This window comes from Haliaeetus albicilla, chromosome 7, assembly GCF_947461875.1.
Source record: "Haliaeetus albicilla chromosome 7, bHalAlb1.1, whole genome shotgun sequence".
Classification (NCBI taxonomy): domain Eukaryota; kingdom Metazoa; phylum Chordata; class Aves; order Accipitriformes; family Accipitridae; genus Haliaeetus; species Haliaeetus albicilla.
This window is the reverse complement of record NC_091489.1, coordinates 40,103,272-40,123,745: the sequence shown is the minus strand read 5'-3', so window position 1 is coordinate 40,123,745 and position 20,474 is coordinate 40,103,272. Positions and strand designations below refer to the sequence as shown.

Here is a 20,474-nt window from a genome sequence, read left to right as displayed (position 1 = left end):
GGCGGAGCCAAAGGGGGGCCCATCCAATACTGACTGATCCCATAATTTGCTGACAGACTCTGTCGCGACCTGCCACCGGCGCCGCGTCCCGGCGGAGCCCAGTGGGCTCCGCCGCAGCGGTGGGATCTCCACCGCAGTGTGGGGAGTGGGTCCGATGCCAGCGGGAGCCCCCAGAGGCAATGTGCCAGTCTCTCTCGTTCTGTGTAAGAGCTAGGTGGCAACCCTGTGTGACCTCTGAACGGAAAGGCAGCCCTTACCTGTACACATCATATTTGATTCCTGGGGGCTTGCTGTTCTGGAGAAACATTTCTGGGGGGATGTAGCTCAAAGTGCCTCTCAAAGCAGAGCTTTCAATATATTGCATTCGGCTAGACTGCTCCATCCATTTCGACAGCCCGAAGTCCGAGATCTGCAAGCAGAAAAAATGAGAGCCTCCCCCATAATGCTCACAATCTCACCCCTCCTTATATTAGCTGGGAGATACCTCCATCCTTCATGATCAGGGATATGAGGAGGTGCCTAGCAGCTGAAACTTGATAAAATCCTGATAAAATTGCAGTCAGTGCTTTTCAGTGAGTCCAGCAGATCAGCATTTCCTCCTAAGTTGGAGCCTTCAGTTCCCAGTTCTGGCACAGATTGCCTGTACGATCTGGAGGTACTTTGTTTACCAGCTGCTTCTTATAGGCCCCACCAGTCAATCTTTCATTGAGTGTTCCTGAAGAACCTAACTTACTAGGATTCTGGACTCATTTGGCAAAAATAACCTTTCTCATATTTGAGAAATAACCTGTCCCTACAAACACAGCATTAAGGTCATACCTTGACATGCATATTCCCATCTAGGAGAATGTTCCCTGGTTTTAGATCTAAGTGCAGCAAAGGAGGTGTCATGCTATGCAGGAAATTCATAGCCAAGCTCATCTCATGGATAACCCGGAATTTGAGCTGCCATGACATTTTGTGAGTGGGAAGAATTTTCTCCAAGGACCCTCTCGCCATATATTCCATCACTATCCCCAAAGGGCTGTTGCAGACCCCATAGATAGTGACAATGTGCTGGAATTTTATTTTCTCCATCTTGGTTGCCTCTTCCATTAGACAGTTCATACTGGTCCTGGGGGGAAAAAAAAACACAAAACAAACAAAACAAAAAACGTGGAACCAAGAAATGGTATCAGTCGATTCACGAGCTAAGTTATGGTATAGTAGGTTAGTGGTATCTAGCCTTTCCAAGCAGCCCTGCCTACCCCAAAAAGATTCATTCCAATTTGCCCCTTGAACTGGTGATAATGCAACCACATCATGATCTTTTGCAGACTAAAATCTAACATACAAGGTGTTATGACTTTTCAAAATGAGCCGAGGATTGTTTGGGCAAATTCAACCACCAGGCTCCTAGAGAAAGAGATCAAAACTTCCATCTTAGTCCAGCTCTTAGAAGACCTTCAGTGATCACAGAAAGCCTTGTCCACGTGCTCGTTTTCACACTGTGGTGAAATTCCCAAGGGATGCTCCTGAAAGCATGATGTCGGGAGCAGGCACAGCATGGTGTCGTGGTTTAACCCCAGCCAGCACCTAAGCACCACACAGCTGCTCACTCACTCCCCCCCACCCAGTGAGATGGGGGAGAAAATCAGGAAAAGAAGTAAAACTCGTGGGTTGAGATAAGAACAGTTTAATAGAATAGAAAAAAACCAATAACGATAATGATAACACTAATAAAGTGACAGCAGTAATGATAAAAGGATTGGAATATACAAATGATGCACAGTGCAATTGCTCACCACCCGCCAATCGACGCCCCATTAGTCCCCGAGCGGCGATCCCCCCGCCCCCACTCCCCCCAGTTTATATACTAGATGTGACATCACATGGTATGGAATACCCTGTTGGCCACTTTGGGTCAGCTGCCCCGGCTGTGTCCCATCCCAACTTCTTGTGCCCCTCCAGCTTTCTCGCTGGCTGGGCATGAGAAGCTGAAAAATCCTTGACTTTAGACTAAACATTACTTAGCAACAGCTGAAAACGCCAGTGTTATCAACATTCTTCTCATACCTAGCTCAAAAACATAGCACTGTACCAGCTACTAGGAAGACAATTAACTCTATCCCAGCTGAAACCAGGACACATGGTGAGCCATGCCTTTTTCATACACCACAAGTCCACAGGGTAGCCTCAGTGACAGCCTGCACACTGCTTGCTGGCAGACACACTAACGTACTGAGCTTGAGTACATGGAGGCTTGGCATACCTATGCCTATGCCTATGCCTCTGCCTGCAGCTTTCTGTCCGTGAGCATGGTGAATCTGGTCCCAGAGGGAGTCTAGACATGTCTGTCCATTGTTGCCAGTTTTGGCAGACCTGTTTCACTAAATCTTTACATTTCCCAACCTGCTGAACGAGTTGGGATGCCCAGAGCATGCTGACAGCAGCCAAGCAGTAAAGTGCCAAAACTGCATTTAAAAAGAGCACCCTGGGAATGAATCTGAGCTTGCAACATTACGCCAGGCCACTAATAGCTCTAAACATAGTTCAGCTAAGCAAATCCTTCTGCCAGACTTCCTCTAGCAGGCTCCCCACAGTAAAACGTACCTCTGTATTGAGGAGTCTCAGGTATTATCTTTCCTACTGCAGGAGAAAGGGTTAACACAGGAAGAAGTTGCAACCTGCAGCGTAGAGGGTTGCAGATAGACTGACTCTTCCCCCTCCCAGGAAAATGATGCGTGTGGAGATAGAAGCGACTTCTGTGATTTCTGGTTCCCTTCCTGGGACAGAATCTCTGGGCACAGCCCCTGTGTGCCTCCCTCCCAGGCACCCCAGGGGCTGGTGGGAGCTGACCTGCACAGAAGGTTGTGCTGGATCCTGTGGTGGATCAGGATTGTGGGAAGTGACAGAGGGAGTGAGATTAGCCCAGGGGGAGGCATTTGCACCATTAGCACAGATACGTGAGAAGGTACAGCAAGAAGGTGGATGTTGGACAAGCAAAGGGAGCCCCAAGAAATGAGGCTTGTAAGGGAGAAAAGCAAGAGCCCCAAAGTGATTCCCATATAAGAATCTGAGTGTTTCAACCCTCTGGGAAATACTGTGGCTGCATCTGTGGCTGTATTTTCTTTTCTGTGGATTCCCTGTGATTTTTTTTTTCTCTCCTCAGCCTCAGCAGACCTGCGAACTATGAGCCTCTGCAGCTGACAGAAGTTGAGGCGAGAGCCATCTTCCACCCACTCTCTTTCCTTCTCTCAGGTGATACATAGATTCAGTGGCATTCACTGAGTACCTGCCCTCCTTGCTTTCATGTGCCCACAGGGATGTCTTCCATCATCCCACAAAATCCATCTCCTGTTTTCTCCTGACAAGCAAAACCATCCAAGGTTAATAAACTGGCTGTCAATTTGCCCCATCATTTTGAAGGAACAGTGCAAAGCAGTTGGTTACGCATCACGAATGCGAGCAGATGGAAGTCACCACACCATTGTCTCCATTCATAGCTACTGACGAGACACATTGTTTTTACAAGCCCAGAGACAGGAGTGCTAAGGACTTTTAAAAGCTCCTCTGAAACTTTTGCCTCCTTTGGCCCCCTTACCAGCCATCTGTGCTGCTGTGCTTTTTTCAAACCACTGAATGGCCTGGAAACTTTCAGTTTTGCATTTGGGGCTTGTACTTAGTGCTGACAGATAACCAGAACCATTTTATAATACGCACGAAAAGGCTCATGACAGATTCATATGCAATGCACTCAAAGATGTTTTCTGTGGGTATGTGTGCATTAGACAAACTGCACACTGAAGGTCTGCCTCTCACAAATGTGGAAACATTCTAAAGCAAGTAGAAACAGCCATTGAACCATACACCCCAGATGCACAACACTACAGGACCAGTGCTGGCCCTTCTTACACCCCCCCCAGAAAGGAAGGATTTTGGGCACGGCCATAGTGCAGGACAGCACGGTCTTGTCTTGTAATCCAGAACTCACAGGGGTTACTGAAAAGCATAATGTAAGTCAGAGCAGCCTCAAGGCTGTTTAGATATATGTAAGGGGTAGGAAAGCCTTTTATAACACTATGTTGGAGTGCAAAGTTATTTTAATGACAAAATAGTGCAACTTCAGTCCCTAGGACATCAGTACAGTAACTATTAAAGGCACATGAATTGTTAGACATTTTTCCCAAACTCAGATTTTCAGATTTAGGTTTTCAAATCCTGGTGATTGCAGAAATGTTGTTTTTAAAAACAACAACAACAACAACAAAAAAACACCCATGAATGTTTCTGTTCACATTCAACCATTCTTCTGGAGTGTACACTAGGAGTTGATATAATCCATGAAAGCCATATGAATAAATTTACTAGAATTAATATATGCAGAAGTAAAACTGATTAACTTGACTCATTTTTTTTTTCCCCAAAAGAAAATGAAATGCAAACGTAGTACCTGAAGAGCATAAGCAGTGCAAACGAAAGAGGACAGTCACTGCTCAAACTGAACCATCTCAGTTGTTGTCAGTAACATGACAAGAAGTCATACAAGCATGTGATTTTTAACTAGGCAGGATCCTTCCAACTTGAACAGAATAAAATTTGAGAATAAGTAACTTAATTGACTCAGTTTTTAGATCAGGATTGCCTATATTGTATGTGGTATTGGCAGTAGTTGCAATTACCTGGCTTTGTTCTATCTCCAGACCCAAGGTAGTCAGCAGAGAAGTCTCTGCAGGTGAGAGACACAGCAAAAAGTAAACTGAAGGTGCAGATGCACCATCAAGAGAAAAGAACATGTCTGGAGGGTAAGTGAGGGAGCAGAGTGCTTTGTGAGGCCAGCAAAACCAGCTGGAAATTCTCTGTCCCTCAGCTTTAAATCCGGTGATTTTAGTGACTAATTTAGTTTAATAGATACCCATTAGTCCCAATGTCCAGTGAAAGCTGCAAATAAGTAATCAGGCTGCTTTTATCCACGTGCCCATGTTTAGTTTAAGATGCCTACTTCAGCCTCCAGATTTCAACACTAACTGTTCCGAGTAGGTGTTCTTTTCCCACCTGCACACGCACACACACACACACACACACACACACGAAAGAAAGAGAGGCAAACGTCCAGATCAGTAGTGGTTTTTCCACTCCCTTTGGGAACCAAAAACTTGACTTCCCAGGGAGAAGAAGCCATGTGAACATTTCCTTCAGAGTTTTAGCACCAATTCACCATAGATGGCTCTAATTGACAGTTTGAACTGCTGAGCTAGAAGAGACCGCAGTTACCTCTCCACGCTGGTGTCCTGCAGCAGATACGGGGAGCACTTCACTGCATAAACTGTTCTCCACCTCTTGTGCTTGACTTGGTACACATGCCCAAAGCCTCCACTGGCCACTTTAACCCAGTCTTCTTCAAAATCCTCCTTATTAAAGACAGTTAAGCTGCCCAGTTGCCGGTCTCTCTCCGAAGTCATGACAGAAAAGTCAGCCTGGCTGGCTGCCTCCTGCTCAGGCGGTATCAGAGAAGAATAAAGGAGCTCTTCCTACTTCTGACTTGCATAGGGAGGTAGGGAGTTACCCGAGATGAGCCATGCTAGTTACTGCCAAGAGGTGGATCCTAAGTGTCGCTCTCATTTGGTATGCAGAGGAGCTGCATCACTTAATTCCAGGCACTCATGCCAGGCTACTGTGCAGAGCCTGGCCAGGCTGGATATACGTCTACATTTCCATAAGGCTGCCCTCCTCTCTAGTATCGAGCGCTGGGTGGGCAAATGCTGAAAGAATACAAGATGAAAAATGGCACAATGCAACAATCCTTTAGCAATTGCACTGTGCTGAAGATGGGATTCCTCGCCTGAGGCATCAGTATACGCTGGGTGAAAGCGAGGCAGATGGATACTGAAAGGGAAGGAAGGCTTTACACAGAGAGAAATCCACAAGGCTCCTGTGCAGCATTGCACACGTGAGCTGGATGAAGAAGTGGAAAACTCTCCAGAAAGATAAAGAACAGAGGAGACCCCAGAACTAGCATGTGGCGAACACGAGTGCATGAAACTGAGAAAATACTTAAACAGAAATACAACAGACATGGTGAGCCAGCGTGGTTACCTCAGGGATAAAGTATGCTGTTGAATGCCTGCAAGGGGCATTTGAAGAAACAGGAGAATACTGAAGAGCTGGTCTGAGCAGTTTAACTATTACTGTGTGAGCACTAGTAACAGCACGCATGCTTTTAGTTGCTTTATGCCTTGACTCCCCAGCTGTAAAAAGGGTTTAATGACACTCGTCTGGGTCTTGTGCGTACATCTTGTGCATACTTTCAAGACTTAGCACAGGGACTATCTCTGTAGGTAAGTCAATGCCAAATACAACGTGGTGCTGGTTTCCTCAGTGCTACTGCAATACAAATAATAATTAGTACTTCTGAAGGGTAATTGTCATTGAGTCTTGACTTGGAGTTTTTAGCTGTATATCAGATCCAGGTGGAAGCGCAAGCTACTTCTCCACTGCATTTGACATGAAGTGCTCTGGCAATGGCCCATCACTCACAACTGCAAGGCTTTAAGGAAAGAAGGAGAAGAAAAAGGAAAAAAGCCAGCCAGGCTCTGCAGCTTTTTAGGGGAAAAAAAAGGCATTAGAGTCTGACACGTGATTGTTGCTGATTCCCTGCTCCTCCCTAAGAGTTGCCCACCAATTGTGATGCCCCTGGCTACCTCCACTCCCGCATGCTAGCACTCACCTCCCAACACAACTTCAGAACCGAGAACAAGCATGATGGGGCTCCATTCCCTCATGTTCAGGCACGGGCAGGACAAGCTGTTACTGAAATGCTCAAGTTTTATTATAGAAAATTCAGGAGAAGGTGAGGGAGTGGAGGAAAACACTCCATGGTTGCAGAGTGGCAGCTGCTGCTGCTTCACTTCCTCCACAGAGCTCACAGGTGTGCTGCATTTCTTGGCAATTGCCTCAGGCACTTTCCAGGGTCTGTCTCAACTTTAATGGCATTAAAATAAAAGGTTAGGAAGTGAGGCAGTGTGTATGGAAGGGTTAAAAGATGGAATTTTGGTCCGTGGATGAACACTGAGTAAGAAGTATATAGCTAAGAAATGCACTCAGCACAGGGAACAGATAGTTTATTGTCTATTGTTTGAAATGCTGACCACGGGGATAAGGAGGTTGAGCAATGTTAGGGGAGGTAGTATGTGCAATAATGGAGGAATACGAGGCACCAGACCTTGCAGAAGTCCTGCTGTTGGGTAGAGCATAGTGGATGTGACTGATGGATTATGGTAATACGCCACATGCACAGAGCCCATGAACCAGTAGAAGGGATGGCTATGGCACGTGCAGCATGCCTGGCCAGTGGGCACATCTGCCATAGGCTCCCTATGTTGCAATCGAGGCGTGTTTTGGCACTCGTTGGCCACGAGTGTCGACGCCTGTTCCTCCGCAAATGTACAAAATACCGGGGTTTTCCGAAGAGCAGTGGGCAGGTGGACGGCAAGGTCACCGTTGCCTCTGTGGGGACACCCTCGTAAAGCTGGCGCCTACCAACTGCTGGGCTGAGCTTGCGGCGCAAGACGGCACAAGAACGTACAGATGGTTCATCTTCTTCACAGTCCTTGGCTCAGTAAGTTAATAGGTGGGTTTTTTTGTTTTGTAAGATACCCTTAGCGTAACGCATGTGTGTAGTTAATAAAAAGCTTGCTTTTTCCCTTATAGTCAGTGTGTGTGTTTACCTTCTTGGGAATCCTCGAAACCACCCTAAAACAGGCAGTCATGCCCATCATTTACACCTTTGTTGACAACAGCAACTTGCATTTCTTGAAATGAACCTTTCCTGGTTTTGCCCCAAACTGGGGAGCAATTTTACTCCGGTCCACTCCAAAGAACACCTTAACTGTGGAAGTGGCGCTCCAACTCACTGATTTGCAATTGTGACACTTTCTTTTGAATTTCCTAAGGCACAAGCTAGCGGTGCTTCTCTGAAGTGAATGAGAACACTGCAGTTATCGATGGCTCTCCTCAGCCTCGAGATGCAGAAGGATGGAGGCTGAGATGGTCAGGGAGGGCTGCGGCCTTGCCTGCTCTCAAAAACTCAGCCCCAATTTGCTCTGCATACCGGTCCCATTGCACAACACGTGCAACTGCAACTCTGCCCTTAACAGCTCATACGTCCATCCCCCTCCCCTGAACTAAGTGCCCTGCCAGCTACAGCTCAGTCCAAAGGTGAACCAGCATAAATCACTCCTACAGCAACGCTGCCCCACCACCAAACTTGTCTCTGGAAACTGCCACCTGATGTCCCTGAGATTCCCCTTGCAAACAGCCAGGACCAACACACACAGCAAAAATTCCAATGGTTGCTGAAGGTTAAAATTGCATGTGCAGTGCATTTTTACTGGCCTCAGTGAAAGCAGAGTTGGGCGAGAAAGTAGCTCAATGGGGAACAGGCAGTTGCGAGAAAGCATTTTATTGGGTACCCCCAGCACTGAATAGCTGGGCAACGGGCAGGGAGAGAAGCTGTTTTGGGACAGAGAGGAGGAACGTGTTCCTCCAGAGGCTGAGGTCCAGCAGCTTCCTCCCCCGTGCAGGTGCTGAAAGAGAAGCATTCATCAGAAGGGGAAACCACCTCAAAATCCCTGCTCTTGAGTACTTGTCCCCTGGCATGCACACAGCCTCAAAGGACACTGGGTGGCTGCAGAGCCCTTCCACTCCCCACAGCTGGTGCAGCAACATCAAGGTACAAAAAGTAGTTCTGAGACATCTTTGGGAAGTCGTGTCATCTTAACGCAGAAGTGGAGCAGCTTCTAAAAATCTTGAGAACTGCAGTGAGCCAAGTACCTGCTCCAGAAGCACAGACAACCTCCCCAAAGGGCCAGGGATGCTTTAGGCTTCGCAGCCCCAAAGACAGGGAGATCGCCTTCCCAGGCGTGCCTTTCGCTTGCCCCTTCTTCATCCCGATGCTGCTCCTCCTCTTGCTCACTCTTGCCTCGCTGTTCCACAAGACACCTCTTCTTTCTCTGCCAGCTGCTGCCAAGGAAGGAGGACATGGTTAGGCCTGAAAAGCGCCAACTCCTCCACCTGAAGGAAACGGGGATCCCTACACCCCGCGAGGGAGCTCCCCAAGGCACCACCCGGCCACCACCCACCTGCCCGCAGAGGCCCCACCTCCGCAAAACCCTCCTACTTCACCTTGTCTCACCAAAGCGACGCACAGCAGAGTTCACGCCGGTGCTGGAGCTGGGCTCGGAGGCAGGCACCCTGGGCAAATCCAGCTGGGCATGCAAGGCAGCGGCCAAAGAGGCTGCACCCCTGCTTACAGGGGGCTCGAGCCGCTGCCTGAACTGCAAAGCGCCTGGGACTCCAGGGCACTGGCCGGGCCCTCACTTACAGGGCAGCCCTGGTCCCAAAGGCCCACAGAGGCTCCTTCTCTCCGATTCAGGGGCACCCTGACTCGCACCCCGCTAACGGGGCGGTCACCCCACACAGGCTGCCAGCTGAGCACTATCCAAGAGTGCTGGGCACTTTCTGCCCTGAAGGCAAGTGAATCGGCAGCAGTGGCTGGTGACTGTTGCAAGGGCTTTTCCTGGGAGGTTTTGGGGGCTTGGGCAGAAGAACTTCCAGAGGTGGGTTCCTCGTCACTTGGGACAAGCTGCCACTTGAATGCAGAGCAGCTGGTTGGAGGGTGACTGGTGTTTGGGGCCTGCAAGTGGTGCTTGCTACCCTAAATCTGCTGCCTTGCCCTGCCGTGCCCTGGTCCCCTTGCTCTCTGCTCTCAGCCCCAGGAGCAGCTTGGGAGAAAGACAACCACGGGGGAAGGCAGGAGGCTGGGGGCAAGGGGCCTGTTCTGGGCAAGCAGGGCCCATGTCCTGCCCAGGCAGCCCTGGTACTGGGAAGCCCTTTTATTGCCCTGAGCTGGGCCACTGCCCCGGAAGCAGGGCTGGGGCCTCTGCTCTTTAAATGTCCAGGCTGCTGGGCACCACACAGTGAGAAAAGTGGGTCTAAGGCGGCTGAGCCTGGGGGGGTAGGGGGTAGAAGGGAGGAAGGATGGCCAGGGACCGGGGAACACTGTGGGGAGGTCCCTCTGAGGGCCAGCGTCCCTCTCTCCTCCGGGCAGAGGAGCTGGTGCTTAACTGCGCCCTCCTTCCTTGGCAGCAGCTCCCGGAAAAGAAAGAAAGAAAGAAGAGGCATCCATCGTGCGTGGAACCACGAGGCAAGAGCAGAGGAGGAGGGGCAGGCTGAAGAAAGGGGGAAAGGCACTCTGGGCAAAGGGACCTCCCTGTCACCGGGGCTGTGGTCACACAAGAGCATTTTGACGCTTCTGGGATGGTTTTTATGGGTCTGGGGGAGGTACTTGGCTCAGTGCTATTCCCTAGATTTTTAGAGGCCATTCCAATTCTGTGGTAAGAACTCACAACTTAAAAATCTTTGCCTCTGAAAGGCCGGGGCCAGGGACACCCACCTGATTACAGGGGGTCCCTCCAAGCACCTCCCACCGAGCGCAGGCGGCACGCACAGCCCTACTTACAGGGCAGTCCCCCGTGGCTTGGCACACACTCCCAACAAGCCCCACGGAGCCCGAGGCTCCGACCTGCGCCCCACTTAAGGGCTGGCCGTCTTGGCTGCAGCACAACACCACGTCTTCAGGAGCCCAGGGAGCGACCTCGACCCCAACTGTGGGGAGGTCGCCCCAGCCAAAAGCAGCGCCAAAGGCAGGACTGCGCCCTCCGGCACAGCGCTTCCTCAACCTGCACCCTCTAAAGGGCGAGGGAGGGCTTGCTCCTGGTACCTGGCTAGGGCAGCCTCCCCAGCCCTGCTTACAGGGAGGGCAGGCTGCTCCTGGGGACAGAGGGCTCCACGGCTCGTGACACACGCCCCGAGTACAGGGCTGTCACGCTGGCAGGTCACCAGCAGGACAGGCAGCCAGGCAGGCAGAGACCCAGGCCCAGACTACAGGCAGGTCGCGCTGCCCATGCTACGACAAGGCGGCTTCGCCTTAGAAAGAAGGGGCAAGCCCGGACTCTCCCTCCACTCATGGGCTCAGAGGGGACCCCCCACTGCTGCACAGAGCTCTTCTTTCCCTCCTGGGAAGTTTAAACTAAGTTAAGCTAAACTAAGCTAAGCTAAGCTAAGCTGCAGCGATGTTAACGGGGGCCTAAAGGACAAGCTCACTCGCTCACTCACACCGACAAAGACAAGGACACACAAAGAGAACTTCCCAGAAGAGAGAGCGAGCTCTGTGCAGTCAAGCTCTGGGGAGCCATCCCTACCCCCGAGCAGGAGAGGAGAGCCTCAGACCTGCCCCCTGGGCTGCATGGAGGCCAGAGGAGCCTCAACATGCCAAGGGGCTTCACGGGTGGCCAAAGGGCAAATGCCATGACACGCCCCAACTCCAGGGGGATCACGCTGGCCAGGCTGCCAGCAGGCAGGAAGCTGCTGGGGCCAGAGGAGCGGGGCGCACGGAAAAAGCCCTCCCCTGCTTACAGGGCGGGCTTGGGGTCCAGAGAGCTCCATTTCCCCCTCGGGTGCGGAGACGGTGGCTCTCACCCTCCTTACAGGGTTGCCACTCTCTCCGGGCAGCCTAACCATGGGGCAACATGGCAAAAGGCCAACGACCTGAGCCCTGGTTACAGGGAGGTCGTCCAGTGCAAAGCCAGCCAGGGCACCAAAGGCGCTGGCAATGTTTTTGTGTGACCACAGCCCCGGTGACAGGGAGGTCCCTTTGCCCAGAGCACCTTTCTCTTTCCCCCTCTTCAGCCCACCCCTCCTCCTCTCACTCGCTCTTGCCTCGCAGTTCCACACAATGCCTTGTCTTTCTTGCCCAGGAGCTGCTGCCAAGGAAGGAGGGCACAGGCAAGCGCCAGCTCCTCCACCTGGAGGAGAGCGGGACGCCAGCCCCCGGAGGGAGGTCCCCACAGCACTCCCCGACCCCCAGCCATCCTTCCCCCCTCCTACCCTCTACCCCCCCGGGCTCACCCACCCTTCTCACCGCCATGGTGCCCAGTGGCCCGGAGGGAGGCAAAAGAGCAGAGGCCCCAGCCCTGCTTCCAGGGCAGCGGCCCAGCTCAAGGAAATAAAAAGGCTTCCCAGTGCCAGGCAGGCACATCCCCAATCCCCAGAGGGGGCCCCTTCCCCCCAGCCTCCCACCTTCCCCCGTGGTTCTCTTTCTCCCAAGCTGCTCCCAGGGTTCAGAGCAGAGGGAAAGAGAGCTAGGGCAGGGCATGCCCAGCCCCACTCATCTCAGCCCCACACCTCTGAAAGGCTGGGGCCAGGGACACCTGCCTGCTTACAGGGGGTCCCTCCCAGCACCTCCCATTGAGCGCAGGGGATGTGCACAGCCCTGCTTACAGGGCAGTCCCCCTCAGCTTGGCATGCTCAAAAGCCCCGTGGAGCCTGAGGCTCTGACCTGTGCCAGAGTTATGGGCTGGCCATCCTGGCTGCAGCACAACAACACGTCTTCAGGAGCTCTACTTCCCCCCCAGGTGCAGAGACAGTGGCTCTCACCCTTCTTCCAGGGTTGCCACTCTCTCCGGGCAGCCTAACCATGGGGCAACACGGCAAAAGGCCAACAAAAGCAAAGACCCAAGCCCTGGTTACAGGGAGGTCATCCTCCAGCACAAAGCCAGCCAGGGCACCACAGGTGCTGGCAACGCCCTTGTGTGACCACAGCCCCGGTGACAGGGAGGTCCCTTTGCCCAGAGTGCCCTTCTCTTTCCCCCACTTCAGTCTCCCGGGCTTCTTCCGCTCCTCTTCTCGCTCGCTCTTGCCTCGCAGTGCCACACGACGGATGCCTCCTCTGTCTGCTCCACCACCAGCTGCTGCATAGGCAGGAGGACGCCGTCAGGACCGAGGGACGCCGGCCCCGCAGGAAGCTCTCCACAGCACCACCCGAAGCCCGCCCATCCTCCCACACCTACCCCCTATACCTAAGCCCCCCTCCCCTACCCCCACCGGAAAAAGCCTCGCAAGATCGGCTTTTCTCACCGAATCGGTGCTCCGGTGCTCCCTGCAAGGACGAGTGCCAAGTGCCCTCTGCTGCTCCGGGCTCCGCTCCTCTACCGCTCTCGGCGCGCGCTGGACCTCCGCACCTCCTGTGGCGATGGCTGACCGCGCCTCCCCGAGACGGCGCTCCCAGACCCCCTGAAGGCGGTGACCGACGCCCGCCCGCCCCGAGGCGATCGCAGACGCTCCCCACGAAGGCGGCGCCGACCCCGCCAGCCCGCCCGCCCCGAGGCGATCGCAGACGCTCCCCACGAAGGCGGCGCCGACCCCGCCAGCCCGCCCGCCCCGAGGCGATCGCAGACGCTCCCCACGAAGGCGGCGCCGACCCCGCCAGCCCGCCCGCCCCCAGGCGATCGCAGACTCTCCCCACGAAGGCGATGGCCGACGCCCGCCCCGAGACGATCGCGGACCCGCCCCTTCCCCAGGCGGGTGCCGCTCCCTTTCCCCTCAGGCGCTCCCTCTCTCCCTCACACAGGCGCGCGACGCCTGTTCCCGCCCGCTCGCGCCCCTGCCCCCGCCCCCGCCCTCGCGAGGCGCCGGGGCGACGCCTGTTCCCGCCCGCTCGCGCCCCCGCCCTCGCGAGGCACCGGGGCGACGCCTGTTCCCGCCCGCTCGCGCCCCCGCCCCCGCGAGGCGTCCGCGAGACGCCTGTTCCCGCCCGCCCCCGCCCCCGCAAGGCGCCCGCACGCCGCCCGGGGAGCGGGTCCGACTCCGGCGGGAGCCCCCGCAGCTCCGCCGCAGCGCGGCACCGCGCAGATAGTCCCCGCTGCGGGGCGGGCAACGAGGCTCGGGGGCTGCGGCGGGCGCGGGGCGCGTGCCCCCTCCCCGGGGGGGATGCCTCGCGGGGGCGGGGGCGCGAGCGGGCGGGAACAGGCGTCGCCCCGGCGCCTCGCGAGGGCGGGGGCGGGGGCAGGGGCGCGAGCGGGCGGGAACAGGCGTCGCGCGGGCGCCTCGCGGGGGCGGGGACAGGGGCGCGAGCGGGCGGGAACAGGCGTCGCGCGCCTGTGTGAGGGAGAGAGGGAGCGCCTGAGGGGAAAGGGAGCGGCACCCGCCTGGGGAAGGGGCGGGTCCGCGATCGTCTCGGGGCGGGCGTCGGCCATCGCCTTCGTGGGGAGAGTCTGCGATCGCCTGGGGGCGGGCGGGCTGGCGGGGTCGGCGCCGCCTTCGTGGGGAGCGTCTGCGATCGCCTCGGGGCGGGCGGGCTGGCGGGGTCGGCGCCGCCTTCGTGGGGAGCGTCTGCGATCGCCTCGGGGCGGGCGGGCTGGCGGGGTCGGCGCCGCCTTCGTGGGGAGCGTCTGCGATCGCCTCGGGGCGGGCGGGCGTCGGTCACCGCCTTCAGGGGGTCTGGGAGCGCCGTCTCGGGGAGGCGCGGTCAGCCATCGCCACAGGAGGTGCGGAGGTCCAGCGCGCGCCGAGAGCGGTAGAGGAGCGGAGCCCGGAGCAGCAGAGGGCACTTGGCACTCGTCCTTGCAGGGAGCACCGGAGCACCGATTCGGTGAGAAAAGCCGATCTTGCGAGGCTTTTTCCGGTGGGGGTAGGGGAGGGGGGCTTAGGTATAGGGGGTAGGTGTGGGAGGATGGGCGGGCTTCGGGTGGTGCTGTGGAGAGCTTCCTGCGGGGCCGGCGTCCCTCGGTCCTGACGGCGTCCTCCTGCCTATGCAGCAGCTGGTGGTGGAGCAGACAGAGGAGGCATCCGTCGTGTGGCACTGCGAGGCAAGAGCGAGCGAGAAGAGGAGCGGAAGAAGCCCGGGAGACTGAAGTGGGGGAAAGAGAAGGGCACTCTGGGCAAAGGGACCTCCCTGTCACCGGGGCTGTGGTCACACAAGGGCGTTGCCAGCACCTGTGGTGCCCTGGCTGGCTTTGTGCTGGAGGATGACCTCCCTGTAACCAGGGCTTGGGTCTTTGCTTTTGTTGGCCTTTTGCCGTGTTGCCCCATGGTTAGGCTGCCCGGAGAGAGTGGCAACCCTGGAAGAAGGGTGAGAGCCACTGTCTCTGCACCTGGGGGGGAAGTAGAGCTCCTGAAGACGTGTTGTTGTGCTGCAGCCAGGATGGCCAGCCCATAACTCTGGCACAGGTCAGAGCCTCAGGCTCCACGGGGCTTTTGAGCATGCCAAGCTGAGGGGGACTGCCCTGTAAGCAGGGCTGTGCACATCCCCTGCGCTCAATGGGAGGTGCTGGGAGGGACCCCCTGTAAGCAGGCAGGTGTCCCTGGCCCCAGCCTTTCAGAGGTGTGGGGCTGAGATGAGTGGGGCTGGGCATGCCCTGCCCTAGCTCTCTTTCCCTCTGCTCTGAACCCTGGGAGCAGCTTGGGAGAAAGAGAACCACGGGGGAAGGTGGGAGGCTGGGGGGAAGGGGCCCCCTCTGGGGATTGGGGATGTGCCTGCCTGGCACTGGGAAGCCTTTTTATTTCCTTGAGCTGGGCCGCTGCCCTGGAAGCAGGGCTGGGGCCTCTGCTCTTTTGCCTCCCTCCGGGCCACTGGGCACCATGGCGGTGAGAAGGGTGGGTGAGCCCGGGGGGGTAGAGGGTAGGAGGGGGGAAGGATGGCTGGGGGTCGGGGAGTGCTGTGGGGACCTCCCTCCGGGGGCTGGCGTCCCGCTCTCCTCCAGGTGGAGGAGCTGGCGCTTGCCTGTGCCCTCCTTCCTTGGCAGCAGCTCCTGGGCAAGAAAGACAAGGCATTGTGTGGAACTGCGAGGCAAGAGCGAGTGAGAGGAGGAGGGGTGGGCTGAAGAGGGGGAAAGAGAAAGGTGCTCTGGGCAAAGGGACCTCCCTGTCACCGGGGCTGTGGTCACACAAAAACATTGCCAGCGCCTTTGGTGCCCTGGCTGGCTTTGCACTGGACGACCTCCCTGTAACCAGGGCTCAGGTCGTTGGCCTTTTGCCATGTTGCCCCATGGTTAGGCTGCCCGGAGAGAGTGGCAACCCTGTAAGGAGGGTGAGAGCCACCGTCTCCGCACCCGAGGGGGAAATGGAGCTCTCTGGACCCCAAGCCCGCCCTGTAAGCAGGGGAGGGCTTTTTCCGTGCGCCCCGCTCCTCTGGCCCCAGCAGCTTCCTGCCTGCTGGCAGCCTGGCCAGCGTGATCCCCCTGGAGTTGGGGCGTGTCATGGCATTTGCCCTTTGGCCACCCGTGAAGCCCCTTGGCATGTTGAGGCTCCTCTGGCCTCCATGCAGCCCAGGGGGCAGGTCTGAGGCTCTCCTCTCCTGCTCGGGGGTAGGGATGGCTCCCCAGAGCTTGACTGCACAGAGCTCGCTCTCTCTTCTGGGAAGTTCTCTTTGTGTGTCCTTGTCTTTGTCGGTGTGAGTGAGCGAGTGAGCTTGTCCTTTAGGCCCCCGTTAACATCGCTGCAGCTTAGCTTAGCTTAGCTTAGTTTAGCTTAACTTAGTTTAAACTTCCCAGGAGGGAAAGAAGAGCTCTGTGCAGCAGTGGGGGGTCCCCTCTGAGCCCATGAGTGGAGGGAGAGTCCGGGCTTGCCCCTTCTTTCTAAGGCGAAGCCGCCTTGTCGTAGCATGGGCAGCGCGACCTGCCTGTAGTCTGGGCCTGGGTCTCTGCCTGCCTGGCTGCCTGTCCTGCTGGTGACCTGCCAGCGTGACAGCCCTGTACTCGGGGCGTGTGTCACGAGCCGTGGAGCCCTCTGTCCCCAGGAGCAGCCTGCCCTCCCTGTAAGCAGGGCTGGGGAGGCTGCCCTAGCCAGGTACCAGGAGCAAGCCCTCCCTCGCCCTTTAGAGGGTGCAGGTTGAGGAAGCGCTGTGCCGGAGGGCGCAGTCCTGCCTTTGGCGCTGCTTTTGGCTGGGGCGACCTCCCCACAGTTGGGGTCGAGGTCGCTCCCTGGGCTCCTGAAGACGTGGTGTTGTGCTGCAGCCAAGACGGCCAGCCCTTAAGTGGGGCGCAGGTCGGAGCCTCGGGCTCCGTGGGGCTTGTTGGGAGTGTGTGCCAAGCCACGGGGGACTGCCCTGTAAGTAGGGCTGTGCGTGCCGCCTGCGCTCGGTGGGAGGTGCTTGGAGGGACCCCCTGTAATCAGGTGGGTGTCCCTGGCCCCGGCCTTTCAGAGGCAAAGATTTTTAAGTTGTGAGTTCTTACCACAGAATTGGAATGGCCTCTAAAAATCTAGGGAATAGCACTGAGCCAAGTACCTCCCCCAGACCCATAAAAACCATCCCAGAAGCGTCAAAATGCTCTTGTGTGACCACAGCCCCGGTGACAGGGAGGTCCCTTTGCCCAGAGTGCCTTTCCCCCTTTCTTCAGCCTGCCCCTCCTCCTCTGCTCTTGCCTCGTGGTTCCACGCACGATGGATGCCTCTTCTTTCTTTCTTTCTTTTCCGGGAGCTGCTGCCAAGGAAGGAGGGCGCAGTTAAGCACCAGCTCCTCTGCCCGGAGGAGAGAGGGACGCTGGCCCTCAGAGGGACCTCCCCACAGTGTTCCCCGGTCCCTGGCCATCCTTCCTCCCTTCTACCCCCTACCCCCCCAGGCTCAGCCGCCTTAGACCCACTTTTCTCACTGTGTGGTGCCCAGCAGCCTGGACATTTAAAGAGCAGAGGCCCCAGCCCTGCTTCCGGGGCAGTGGCCCAGCTCAGGGCAATAAAAGGGCTTCCCAGTACCAGGGCTGCCTGGGCAGGACATGGGCCCTGCTTGCCCAGAACAGGCCCCTTGCCCCCAGCCTCCTGCCTTCCCCCGTGGTTGTCTTTCTCCCAAGCTGCTCCTGGGGCTGAGAGCAGAGAGCAAGGGGACCAGGGCACGGCAGGGCAAGGCAGCAGATTTAGGGTAGCAAGCACCACTTGCAGGCCCCAAACACCAGTCACCCTCCAACCAGCTGCTCTGCATTCAAGTGGCAGCTTGTCCCAAGTGACGAGGAACCCACCTCTGGAAGTTCTTCTGCCCAAGCCCCCAAAACCTCCCAGGAAAAGCCCTTGCAACAGTCACCAGCCACTGCTGCCGATTCACTTGCCTTCAGGGCAGAAAGTGCCCAGCACTCTTGGATAGTGCTCAGCTGGCAGCCTGTGTGGGGTGACCGCCCCGTTAGCGGGGTGCGAGTCAGGGTGCCCCTGAATCGGAGAGAAGGAGCCTCTGTGGGCCTTTGGGACCAGGGCTGCCCTGTAAGTGAGGGCCCGGCCAGTGCCCTGGAGTCCCAGGCGCTTTGCAGTTCAGGCAGCGGCTCGAGCCCCCTGTAAGCAGGGGTGCAGCCTCTTTGGCCGCTGCCTTGCATGCCCAGCTGGATTTGCCCAGGGTGCCTGCCTCCGAGCCCAGCTCCAGCACCGGCGTGAACTCTGCTGTGCGTCGCTTTGGTGAGACAAGGTGAAGTAGGAGGGTTTTGCGGAGGTGGGGCCTCTGCGGGCAGGTGGGTGGTGGCCGGGTGGTGCCTTGGGGAGCTCCCTCGCGGGGTGTAGGGATCCCCGTTTCCTTCAGGTGGAGGAGTTGGCGCTTTTCAGGCCTAACCATGTCCTCCTTCCTTGGCAGCAGCTGGCAGAGAAAGAAGAGGTGTCTTGTGGAACAGCGAGGCAAGAGTGAGCAAGAGGAGGAGCAGCATCGGGATGAAGAAGGGGCAAGCGAAAGGCACGCCTGGGAAGGCGATCTCCCTGTCTTTGGGGCTGCGAAGCCTAAAGCATCCCTGGCCCTTTGGGGAGGTTGTCTGTGCTTCTGGAGCAGGTACTTGGCTCACTGCAGTTCTCAAGATTTTTAGAAGCTGCTCCACTTCTGCGTTAAGATGACACGACTTCCCAAAGATGTCTCAGAACTACTTTTTGTACCTTGATGTTGCTGCACCAGCTGTGGGGAGTGGAAGGGCTCTGCAGCCACCCAGTGTCCTTTGAGGCTGTGTGCATGCCAGGGGACAAGTACTCAAGAGCAGGGATTTTGAGGTGGTTTCCCCTTCTGATGAATGCTTCTCTTTCAGCACCTGCACGGGGGAGGAAGCTGCTGGACCTCAGCCTCTGGAGGAACACGTTCCTCCTCTCTGTCCCAAAACAGCTTCTCTCCCTGCCCGTTGCCCAGCTATTCAGTGCTGGGGGTACCCAATAAAATGCTTTCTCGCAACTGCCTGTTCCCCATTGAGCTACTTTCTCGCCCAACTCTGCTTTCACTGAGGCCAGTAAAAATGCACTGCACATGCAATTTTAACCTTCAGCAACCATTGGAATTTTTGCTGTGTGTGTTGGTCCTGGCTGTTTGCAAGGGGAATCTCAGGGACATCAGGTGGCAGTTTCCAGAGACAAGTTTGGTGGTGGGGCAGCGTTGCTGTAGGAGTGATTTATGCTGGTTCACCTTTGGACTGAGCTGTAGCTGGCAGGGCACTTAGTTCAGGGGAGGGGGATGGACGTATGAGCTGTTAAGGGCAGAGTTGCAGTTGCACGTGTTGTGCAATGGGACCGGTATGCAGAGCAAATTGGGGCTGAGTTTTTGAGAGCAGGCAAGGCCGCAGCCCTCCCTGACCATCTCAGCCTCCATCCTTCTGCATCTCGAGGCTGAGGAGAGCCATCGATAACTGCAGTGTTCTCATTCACTTCAGAGAAGCACCGCTAGCTTGTGCCTTAGGAAATTCAAAAGAAAGTGTCACAATTGCAAATCAGTGAGTTGGAGCGCCACTTCCACAGTTAAGGTGTTCTTTGGAGTGGACCGGAGTAAAATTGCTCCCCAGTTTGGGGCAAAACCAGGAAAGGTTCATTTCAAGAAATGCAAGTTGCTGTTGTCAACAAAGGTGTAAATGATGGGCATGACTGCCTGTTTTAGGGTGGTTTCGAGGATTCCCAAGAAGGTAAACACACACACTGACTATAAGGGAAAAAGCAAGCTTTTTATTAACTACACACATGCGTTACGCTAAGGGTATCTTACAAAACAAAAAAACCCACCTATTAACTTACTGAGCCAAGGACTGTGAAGAAGATGAACCATCTGTACGTTCTTGTGCCGTCTTGCGCCGCAAGCTCAGCCCAGCAGTTGGTAGGCGCCAGCTTTACGAGGGTGTCCCCACAGAGGCAACGGTGACCTTGCCGTCCACCTGCCCACTGCTCTTCGGAAAACCCCGGTATTTTGTACATTTGCGGAGGAACAGGCGTCGACACTCGTGGCCAACGAGTGCCAAAACACGCCTCGATTGCAACATAGGGAGCCTATGGCAGATGTGCCCACTGGCCAGGCATGCTGCACGTGCCATAGCCATCCCTTCTATTGGTTCATGGGCTCTGTGCATGTGGCGTATTACCATAATCCATCAGTCACATCCACTATGCTCTACCCAACAGCAGGACTTCTGCAAGGTCTGGTGCCTCGTATTCCTCCATTATTGCACATACTACCTCCCCTAACATTGCTCAACCTCCTTATCCCCGTGGTCAGCATTTCAAACAATAGACAATAAACTATCTGTTCCCTGTGCTGAGTGCATTTCTTAGCTATATACTTCTTACTCAGTGTTCATCCACGGACCAAAATTCCATCTTTTAACCCTTCCATACACACTGCCTCACTTCCTAACCTTTTATTTTAATGCCATTAAAGTTGAGACAGACCC

General features: G+C 55.9%; 1 protein-coding gene and 2 long non-coding RNA genes across 3 annotated transcripts; 1 reads left to right on the top strand and 2 right to left on the bottom strand.

Moving 5' to 3' along the window:
• Positions 1-10: 10 nt before the first annotated feature.
• LOC138686176 (ankyrin repeat and protein kinase domain-containing protein 1-like) lies at positions 11-7,282 on the bottom strand. The gene is made up of 3 exons (XM_069787970.1): positions 5,254-7,282; positions 820-1,114; positions 11-409 (listed from the first exon to the last, which is right to left on the bottom strand). Exons 1-3 carry the CDS (start codon positions 5,439-5,441, stop codon positions 254-256), a joined length of 639 nt encoding a protein of 212 aa, XP_069644071.1. The 5' UTR covers positions 5,442-7,282; the 3' UTR covers positions 11-253.
• A 757-nt stretch (positions 7,283-8,039) lies between these two features.
• LOC138686177 (uncharacterized) lies at positions 8,040-9,820 on the bottom strand. The gene is made up of 3 exons (XR_011325533.1): positions 9,163-9,820; positions 8,812-8,997; positions 8,040-8,564 (listed from the first exon to the last, which is right to left on the bottom strand). It is a non-coding gene; the product is annotated as an uncharacterized lncRNA (long non-coding RNA).
• A 7,781-nt stretch (positions 9,821-17,601) lies between these two features.
• Positions 17,602-19,327, top strand: LOC138686174 (uncharacterized). The gene is made up of 3 exons (XR_011325531.1): positions 17,602-18,259; positions 18,425-18,610; positions 18,858-19,327. It is a non-coding gene; the product is annotated as an uncharacterized lncRNA (long non-coding RNA).
• Positions 19,328-20,474: the final 1,147 nt, after the last annotated feature.